The 10,672-nt window shown below is 40.1% G+C and overlaps 1 protein-coding gene across 1 annotated transcript; it reads right to left on the bottom strand.

The window, feature by feature from the left end:
- Window positions 1-5,781: 5,781 nt before the first annotated feature.
- On the bottom strand, window positions 5,782-9,008 carry edn1 (endothelin 1). The gene is made up of 5 exons (XM_067426316.1): window positions 8,502-9,008; window positions 7,951-8,104; window positions 7,675-7,818; window positions 7,310-7,405; window positions 5,782-6,688 (listed from the first exon to the last, which is right to left on the bottom strand). Exons 1-5 carry the CDS (start codon window positions 8,896-8,898, stop codon window positions 6,550-6,552), a joined length of 930 nt encoding a protein of 309 aa, XP_067282417.1. The 5' UTR covers window positions 8,899-9,008; the 3' UTR covers window positions 5,782-6,549.
- Window positions 9,009-10,672: the final 1,664 nt, after the last annotated feature.

The following is a 10,672-nucleotide window of genomic DNA, read 5'->3' as shown; positions in this document are numbered from 1 at the left end:
TGGTAAAATAGACAGTGTAACTTTCACTTTCTGCGTCTGGGTCAGCTGACTCTGTAAAACAGATCTGATCTGAAAGTCATAGTATTGTCATGCATGTTATATGAAGTCTCCTCAACACTATATATATATATTTATATTTTATAGATATAATACTACTTACTAATTAAGTGAATTAGCTAGTGGGTAATCAAAATAATGTCTTCAGAAAGTCACACATGCGGTGTGATGTTTGATTCAGGATATTTTATGTAAGAAGGAAGGGCAATTTTACTATTTACTAGTTTGCATGTATAGTTTTTTTTATATGATGATTATTCTCTGAAAGTCTAATATTACGCTGTGTTCAATGTGTATGTGAATCTTATTCGTAGCTTTCTTTTGGTGATTGGCAAAAATATACACAAGGACAGGCTTGTGTCTAAGATTGTGAACTGCTCAAGCACATCATTATCAGAACTTTTCTCAAATCTGGATGGAGGGAAAAAAACATTTATGTAAAGTCTAGCTTGCGAAACTACATTTTATTTGTAGAAGCCATCATGGCATGAAATGGTCAAAGCATCTCACCATCTTTTGTGCAGAATGTTCACGTTAGACAAGCACAGTAAGTGCGTTCACCTGAACTCATTAGACGTTTGCAAATTGCTGTCTGTCAAAAAAGAATTCTGAGAATGTTTTGGGGATCTTCCATAATAGCTTTCTGAGGTTGTTTTGTCGCTGATGGAGATGACTGGAGGCGTAGCAGGGTGTGTGTGTGTGTCTGTGTGTGTGTGTGTGTGTGTAATGTGTGTTTACCACAGAGAAAGCTGGATTAGGATGAAAAGACTGAATGTTGAAGTGTATGCTGTTTCCTGTACCTGGTCTTGTGAAATGAAAGCTAAAGCCACACTACCATTCAAAAGTTTGGTTTCAGTAGAATGTTTCTTGAACATCAAATCATATTAGAAGGATTTCTGAAGAATCATGTGACACTGAAGACTTATAGACTTAGTATTCAAATTGGTAATATGCCTTGGTAAACAGAAGAGACAAAAACGTAAAGCAGTATCATAAGTGGTTTAAAAGACTGAATGCCACAAACATAATACCGATCTGCAATGGGGTTGGATGGATGTTAAGCTAATTACATGACCTCTAATAAGCATAAAAGTAGGCTACAGATCACACACATTGGGTTAAATAATTTATATTTTATATACATTTTTCATATTAATAATTTAATAATGTTGATTAATTTCATAAATAATTCATTTAAATATGTAATATTAGCTATCTTGGATAAATGTTTTCATTGCATTCTGGAATTGTCTAATTAATGTAATGCTGCCAGTATAACAAGTTATCTTTTCATGACAAAGCATGCATATATGTTGCCTTAATTTTGGTTTTGCAACAGACCCAGTGTGTCATCCTTCTCTGCCAGGTGTGTAGATGACTACAGATGTAGAGTATTAGTGAGTCAGCTCACCTGAAAAAGTGCAATTTGCACTCCATGACCCGCTTATTTATTGGGGAGGATATCTAAGCCATATAAAGAATAATTTGAACTTTTGAAAGACAGCCTAGATCATGTAAAGCACTGATCAGCACCCATTCAACAAGTGATGATCCCATCAGTCAACTCTCATAGGACCGCCGAGCTCTGAGAGGATGAGTGATGAGGCCGAGCTGGAACAGCCATCATTCTGTTAAACTCAAAACCAAAGTCAAATCGCTGGAATTTAGTCCATGTTTGCGTCAAAGTCTTATGTTGTTATATGTATGTGTAGGGTAGATGCATTGTTAGAATGTGAGTCTGTGTATGAAGGTAACTCAGGGCGGTGACCCCGGCAGCACGCGGAGACGTCAGAAGCCCGAGGCGTGTCCGCCCCTCCCAGAGTATCTTCCATTGTTTGCTCCATACAAGATGAATGCCTGTCGGTTCAAGGAGATTCCTTGTGCCATAATGGGCTATTATTTGTGCTCAAGCTCTATTCAAGCCCTAATGACCTACGCCGGTTTTCCCGGTCCCTGGAGACCTGCATGCGAAAAGTGCACGGCTCAGGAGGAGAGCAGCCTTTGTGCTCGACTTTATAGGATCCTAGAATATTTCTTTCTCTTGCTCCTTTCTACACACATGGACAAAGACGGGCAAATCAAAAGGATCTATCGGAAATTCCCTGCAGGGTGTTTTTTCTTATGTCTTTTCTAAGACCCCTGGAAAAAAAAGTGTATTATATTGTCTTATCAACAATATAAAAAGATGTAGATGTAGGTGTAAATAAAACAAATGTAATACATAAACAGTGCATGTAAGGTATAGAGCTGAAAACTCTGTATAGGTTCCACACCTTGGTAAGCCCCTACTTGTACTACTACAACAAAAACTATACCACAGACAGAAACCTGCCCCTAACTTTACCCTTAAACTTACCCACACCACACCTGACCCTAACTTTACTCTTAAACTTACCCCCACCACGACACCTGACCCTAAATTTACCCTTAAACTTACCCACACCACCACACCTGTCCCTAACTTTACCCTTAAATTTACCCACACCACAACACCTGTTCCCAACTTTACCCTTAAACTTACCCACACCACAACACCTGACCCTAACTTTACCCTTGAACTTACCCACACCACCACACCTGTCCCTAACTTTACCCTTAAACTGACCCACACCACCACACCTGTCCCTAACTTTACCCTTAAACTGACCCACACCACCACACCTGTCCCTAACTTTACCCTTAAACTGACCCACACCACCACACCTGTCCCTAACTTTACCCTTAAACTTACCCACACCACCACACGTGACCCTAACTTTACCCTTGAACTTACCCACACTACCACACCTGTCCCTAACTTTACCCTTAAACTGACCCACACCACCACACCTGTCCCTAACTTTACCCTTAAACTTACCCACACTACCACACCTGTCCCTAACTTTACCCTTAAACTGACCCACACCACCACACCTGACCCTAACTTTACCCTTGAACTTACCCACACTACCACACCTGTCCCTAACTTTACCCTTAAACTGACCCACACCACCACACCTGTCCCTAACTTTACCCTTAAACTTACCCACACCACCACACCTGACCCTAACTTTACCCTTGAACTTACCCACACCACCACACCTGTCCCTAACTTTACCCTTAAACTGACCCACACCACCACACCTGTCCCTAACTTTACCCTTAAACTTACCCACACCACCACACCTGTCCCTAACTTTACCCTTAAACTGACCCACACCACCACACCTGTCCCCAACTTTACCCTTAAACTTACCCACACCACAACACCTGACCCTAACTTTACCCTTGAACTTACCCACACTACCACACCTGTCCCTAACTTTACCCTTAAACTTACCCACACCACAACACCTGTCCCCAACTTTACTCTTAAACTTACCCACACCACGACACCTGACCCTAAATTTACCCTTAAACTTACCCACACCACCACACCTGTCCCTAACTTTACCCTTAAACTTACCCACACCACAACACCTGTCCCCAACTTTACCCTTAAACTTACCCACACCACAACACCTGTCCCCAACTTTACTCTTAAACTTACCCACACCACGACACCTGTCCCTAACTCTACCCTTAAACTGACCCATATCACCACACCTGTCCCTAACTTTACCCTTAAACTGACCCACACCACCACACCTGTCCCTAACTTTACCCTTAAACTGACCCACACCACCACACCTGTACCTAACTTTACCCTTAAACTTACCCACACCACCACACCTGTCCCTAACTTTACCCTTAAACTTACCCACACCACCACACCTGACCCTAACTTTACCCTTAAATTTACCCACACCACCACACCTGTCCCTAACTTTACCCTTAAACTGACCCACACCACAACACCTGACCCTAACTTTACCCTTGAACTTACCCACACCACCACACCTGACCCTAACTTTACCCTTAAACTTACTCACACCACCACACCTGTCTCTAACTTTACCCTTAAACTGACCCACACCACCACACCTGTCCCTGACTTTACCCTTAAACTTACCCACACCACCACACCTGTCCCTAACTTTACCCTTAAACTGACCCACACCACCACACCTGTCCCTAACTTTACCCTTAAACTTACCCACACCACAACACCTGTCCCTAACTTTACCCTTAAACTTACCCACACCACCACACCTGTCCCTAACTTTACCCTTAAACTTACCCACACCACAACACCTGTCCCCACCTTTACCCTTAAACTTACCCACACCACCACACCTGTCCCTAACTTTACCCTTAAACTGACCCACACCACCACACCTGTCCCTAACTTTACCCTAAAACTTACCCACACCACCACACCTGTCCCTAACTTTACCCTTAAACTTACCCACACCACCACACCTGACCCTAACTTTACCCTTAAATTTACCCACACCACCACACCTGTCCCTAACTTTACCCTTAAACTGACCCACACCACCACACCTGTCTCTAACTTTACCCTTAAACTGACCCACACCACCACACCTGTCCCTAACTTTACCCTTAAACTGACCCACACCACCACACCTGTCCCTAACTTTACCCTTAAACTTACCCACACCACAACACCTGACCCTAACTTTACCCTTGAACTTACTCACACCACCACACCTGTCTCTAACTTTACCCTTAAACTGACCCACACCACCACACCTGTCCCTAACTTTACCCTTAAACTTACCCACACCACCACACCTGTCCCTAACTTTACCCTTAAATTTACCCACACCACCACACCTGTCCCTAACTTTACCCTTAAACTTACCCACACCACAACACCTGTCCCTAACTTTACCCTTAAACTTACCCACACCACAACACCTGTCCCCAACTTTACCCTTAAACTGACCCACACCACCACACCTGACCCTAACTTTACCCTTAAACTGACCCACACCACCACACCTGTCCCTAACTTTACCCTTAAACTGACCCACACCACCACACCTGTCCCTAACTTTACCCTAAAACTTACCCACACCACCACACCTGTCCCTAACTTTACCCTTAAACTGACCCACACCACCACACCTGTCCCTAACTTTACCCTTAAACTTACCCACACCACCACACCTGTCCCTAACTTTACCCTTAAACTGACCCACACCACCACACCTGACCCTAACTTTACCCTTAAACTTACCCACACCACCACACCTGTCCCTAACTTTACCCTTAAACTGACCCACACCACCACACCTGACCCTAACTTTACCCTTAAACTGACCCACACCACCACACCTGACCCTAACTTTACCCTTAAACTTACCCACACCACCACACCTGTCTCTAACTTTACCCTTAAACTGACCCACACCACCACACCTGACCCTAACTTTACCCTTAAACTGACCCACACCACCACACCTGACCCTAACTTTACCCGTATCCACCTGGATATCAGCAAAAGGGGTTTGCAATACAATATGAAAACAGAAAGTACATTGTACTTATTTCTTTGCTGTATGTAGTAGTTAAGGCCACCTAATATAAAGTGGGACCAAAAGCTAAAAAATATTATTAAAACTGACTATTTTGACTATTGTTTACTGTTTGTTGGTTTGTCACCACTTTTGCTTAGAAACGTTTTCTGCTCTCAAATGTGGTATCAGCATGGTACACATTAGACCATGGCGTTTTTACAGTATATACCGTTAACTATGGTACTGAGAGTGTAATGGTTACATAAAAAGACCATGGTACTTTTAGTGCAGTTTTCTTAGCATATATAGAGTTAGAGCACATGATTATATTTTATTAACTTGAAAATTAAATGATGCATTTCAGTGGGATTTAAACTAAATGAACGGAACAATTCACAAACAACTGAAGTCGTTTAAATAATGCCACATATTTATTATTACTTAAAAATGGTTACCACAATAATGGCAATTAAATATTATCATTTCATAGAAATAATAACATTGAGAAAAATCATGTTAGCCAATATGGCTCAATTAAAGATATTTAACATAAATGGGAAAAATAACATTTCCATTGATGCATTGACAATTGCAGAGCTTCATTGTTTTACAGTGTATCTAGTCCAGTAACAAGAACCCGAGGCATTCTTCCACAAGAGTATTTGGCTTGCAGTGGCCGGATGGCCATCACACAGTCCACAGTTTCATTTAGTATTCCTCCCATGCAACAAGAATCTTCAATGCAAAGTCTTAATATGGAGAATGCAGTGGCTTCTCCGGTGAATTATCCCATGCACCAAAAGTTCTAGTTCAGAAAGGTTAGAGGTTAGTTTTGATCATTTGATGTCAAATTTTTTTTTTCAGTCAACATCTCCATCAGAGGTTTGATCCTTCTTCCCGTTGAGCTCCAAACGGATGCCGAATCACCCAGAGGGTGGAGACCACGTGCCAAACTCCGCAATCTGCAGGTATTCCAACACACCTGATGACACCCGACTGCATGACTGTGCAATGAATTAACGGAGGAGCTTCTTCTTCAGGTAAATCCTGTAGTAGATCCACAAAGCTCAAAAACTGAGGTGGATCTCTACGAGGCAGCGTTTCCAGACATCCTTGCTCGTGGCCTGTGGTGCTGCCTCGCTCGCCATTTCTCTAGGAGAAGGTGGATGTTCTTGACGGCCCTCACCCTGGAGAGGACATCTCCATTCACGTCTGTGTTTTTCACCCTATAGAAAATCAAAGCATAAGGTCAGTCTCACAGCAAACACAGGTGGAACCCATGACCAGATTTAGGAAATGCTTGTTCTTATAAGCATTAGTTGAGACTGAAAGCAAGCTTTAAGAACTAAGGGTTTAAAACAGACTGAAATGTAAGATTTCATATAATAATATAATAAAGCAGAATCAACTTGGAGTCTTCAGAAAACTATTTACTTTTAAAGTTAAAGGAAAAGTTCACTCAAAAATGATAATTGTCATAATTTACCCACCCTCAAGTTGTTCCAAAACCTGTATACATTTCTTTGTTCTGATGTACACAAGATGATATTTGGAAGAATGTTTGTAAGAGTGATCGCCCTCCTTTTGACTTCCATAGTCATTTTTTTTCCTACTATGGAAGTCAATGTGGACAAGATCTGCTTGGTACTAATAACTTGAGGGTGATTAAATGATTACAGAATTTTCATTTTTGGATGAACTATGCCTTTAATGTTTTCGGTCATGAAAATGAATGGCAGTTTATTCGTCGCAGACACAAGAGATCAATCTTACAGAGGCATGTAATTAAAGCACACAATTATGAGAGTGCGCTTGATTTTTTTTTCAGTCTATGGGGTTTGTCTTACCGTCTAATCTTTGTCTGTTTGTCTGCCAGCTTGTGTTTGCATTGCTTCTCAGCACAATCGTGGCCCAGGGCGGCGTGGATCGCCTCGTCTTTATACCTAAGAAAGAAAGTTCAGCAGTCAATTCCTGAACTAGTTTGATAAAAGTCCACAAATAGAAATGAAACCTGTTTCTGCAAGTTCGTTAAGTCATGTAGTGACAGATATTATGCCTGTACGTTAATACTGAGGTTGCACACACAACTCATGCTCTAGAAAACAAGTGCATCCCAAATATTTTTTGGTGTCCTTGAAATTGCTCTTAAGATTAAAACTATCTGTCATTGAACTATGACGGCGTTCACCTTATTTGCATTGTGTGCACTTACCGTAACGCATTGTTCGGTTGACAGAATGTAGAGCATGTTTTGTCTTTACTATCTGCACATTTGCAGCGAGACTTGGGCACAACAGGTTCCGTGACTGAGCGCTTCTTCCGTGGAGCGTTTCCAAGTCCATATGACACTGTTCGCCTAGGGGAAAAGAAAAAAATAGTTAGAAAACAAATGTAGTCATGCCTTAAGCAGGAATCATTCTATAATGATTTTCAGATTTATTGTACATTCAAAAGTCAGATTTGATGGTATATGCACTTTATGACTTACTCTGGTGTGTTGACCCATATTATGTCCAGGTGGCAAAAGTAGACGCACTCTTTATCTAGAAAACTTGCACAGGAACATCTCTTAGTCCTGGAGTGGCGTGCAGAGATTGATGTGTCTGTTTCTGTGCCATCATGACCCAAAGATGCTGGAGCAGCTAAAATGATAAAATTATATTAAATACATATGCTTTTGCCACATAAAGATTTCCACTTTTAAACATGCAATGTGATTTTTACACGAGTTTCACAACCCTATGTTTGATGGACTGGAAAATCTTGAATTTGTCACGCTCAATTAAAATGCCATTGATGCTTAAACATATTGCCTACAAGAATATTAAAACTTCACATTTCATGAATTAAATGTTGTTTAAGTAACGTCATATATCACTAATCATTTATTTTATCTGGATCCCTGCACTTTTCTCTGTATTTAACATTTAAGCATGTTTTAAAAACACTTACAGTTATAGAGTAAACTATTTAACAAAGTGGTTAAAATAATATTTACCACAAATATTGGCTATAAATACACTTAAAATAAGTACATACCAAAGTCAAAAAATCCAGATGACAGCATGGACAACACTGGGAAAATAATCCTCAAATCCATTTTTAATCTTGTGGCACAAAAGGTGATAGTCCAATAAATTCGCAAACAGTTTAAAAGCTTAAGATTTGAACTATTAAACTGCGGTCTTCTCAATGCATCAATCTGGAGTCTCGAGCACAACTCTTGTACAGGAGCGCTTATATACTCGCGCTCTCCGCCTCCCGCCCGCTCGCTCACGCGAACACAATACTGTTTGTTAATAGCCACAGACAAGCAACGTGTGGACCGAGATAAGAACTTTGTATTCCTGAGATTCCAGCGGGATGGAGACGCCGGGCGGTCGTTCGGTGCCAAGTTTTTATGGTAAGAAAGATGAATTGGACCAGTAGTTTTCATACAGGGCAGTAGAGGGCGCGCAAGTACAGACTACGCATCCAAATTTACTGAGAATTGAATAGACGCGAGATTTAAAGTCTTCTGGTAAAAACAACCATTTTATCGATATTGCCCAGAAAAAAAAAATAGTTCCTTGAACGTGTGAAAACAGAATCCCGCTACTGGAGCATATGAGGTAAGTTTAAACCTTCTATTAAACAATGTTTTTTAGCACTATTTAACTATCAGGCCCAAATCAATTATAAAACACAAAACTGACCGAAAGTCAACAGTAGGCACTACATTCAAATCGTTGTCATTGTAATAGTTGTCATGAATAGCCTATATCAGTGAGATAAAAAAAAATATCTTCTCAGCTTCAAATTTAGAAGAGTCATTTAGGTCATGAATAGCCTATATCAGTGAGATAAAAAAAAAAATCTTCTCAGCTTCAAATTTAGAAGAGTCATTTAGATCATGTGGGTTTCCCTGAATCACTTTAGGTTTAAAAGGTCTCACTAAATGGATGAACGATAGGCTAGGCCTACTTACTAGCAGCAGTTCGGAAACTTTAGCCTCCAGCTCTGTCCCTGCCTAATGGAAAACCTTGTTAATGGAAACTCATGCCAGTTTGTGCACAATCATTTAACCCTCCACCTGCTCCAAAAATGTAGGCTATTAAAGGGATAGTTCACCCCAAAATTAAAACTGTCATTAATCACTCACCCTCATGTCGTGCCAAACCTGTTGTTTCGTTCAGCTTCAGAACACAAATGAAGATATTCCTGTCCCTCCATTGAGAGCTACGCAACTGCCACTTTGACAAATTCATTAAGAGATTGTAAAAATAATCCATATTAATTGAGCGTTTTTTTTTTTTTATAAACAATGAACATTTATAAGATGAGCAGACTGAATAGGCTTTTATTCACATATACATATTCATCATTCAAATCAGTCTCTTCAGAAAATTTTTACTAAACCACTTGATTCATTTAGTTTAACGATTTGCTTATAAACTCTTTATGAAAATGAAAAGTCTGTCATATAGCTACTCACCCTAATTTTCATTCACCCCTGACTTTCATTCACCTTTGGAAGACAAATAAAGATGTTTCTGATGAAATGTGAGCTTTTTTTACTTTTTCCATTGACACGCTACTACCACTTTGGTGCGTCGAAAAGTTCATAAAGAGATCACAACTAAATTAATCAAGTGGTTTAGTCTAAATTTTCTGAAGAGACGCAGTCCCTTCATTTGATGATAACATGTATGTGAATAAAATCCTAAATTCATTCTGTTCATTATATAAATGTTCATCATACGTCTCTTCAGAAAAACGCTCAATTCATATGGATTCATTTTACAATCTCTTCATGAACTTTTTAAAGCATCAAAGTGGTAGTTGCGTATAGCAGTCAATAGAACAAGTAAAGAAATCTCTCAGATTTAATCAAAAACATCTTCATTTGTGTTCTGAAGATGAATAAAAGTCTTACAGGTTTGGAACGACGTGAGGGTGCGTAATTAATGACAGGATTTTCATTTTTGGTTTAACTATCCCTTTAAATATTACAGCACAAAGTTTCTATGTGTAGCTTGTTCATGCTTGTTCCATCTAAGAGAGAATTAGGACAACAATAAAAGCAATCTATTAAGATCAGGTGAATATGGATGCCGCATTAAGGACAATTATGGAAAAATGCCTTTCTGTTTTTCAATGTTGCTCTCCTCAGGGAAGGGTGGCATGAATACAGTAATAGTTTTTCAAATATTCTGACATTGCACTCATAA

This window comes from Pseudorasbora parva, chromosome 19, assembly GCF_024679245.1.
Source record: "Pseudorasbora parva isolate DD20220531a chromosome 19, ASM2467924v1, whole genome shotgun sequence".
NCBI lineage: Eukaryota > Metazoa > Chordata > Actinopteri > Cypriniformes > Gobionidae > Pseudorasbora > Pseudorasbora parva.
This window is presented reverse-complemented; position numbering and strand designations above follow the sequence as displayed.

What these genes read in the sequence shown, in the direction of transcription:
- edn1 (XM_067426316.1), bottom strand. Translation starts at nt 8,898, where the DNA reads ATGAAAACTACTGGTCCAATTCATCTTTCTTACCATAAAAACTTGGCA. An exon ending in ATATGGGTCAACACACCAGA is followed by an intron (nt 7,819 to 7,950) that starts GTAAGTCATAAA and finishes CTTTTCCCCTAG; the next exon opens with GCGAACAGTGTCATATGGAC. An exon ending in AAACAGACAAAGATTAGACG is followed by an intron (nt 6,689 to 7,309) that starts GTAAGACAAACC and finishes GATTTTCTATAG; the next exon opens with GGTGAAAAACACAGACGTGA.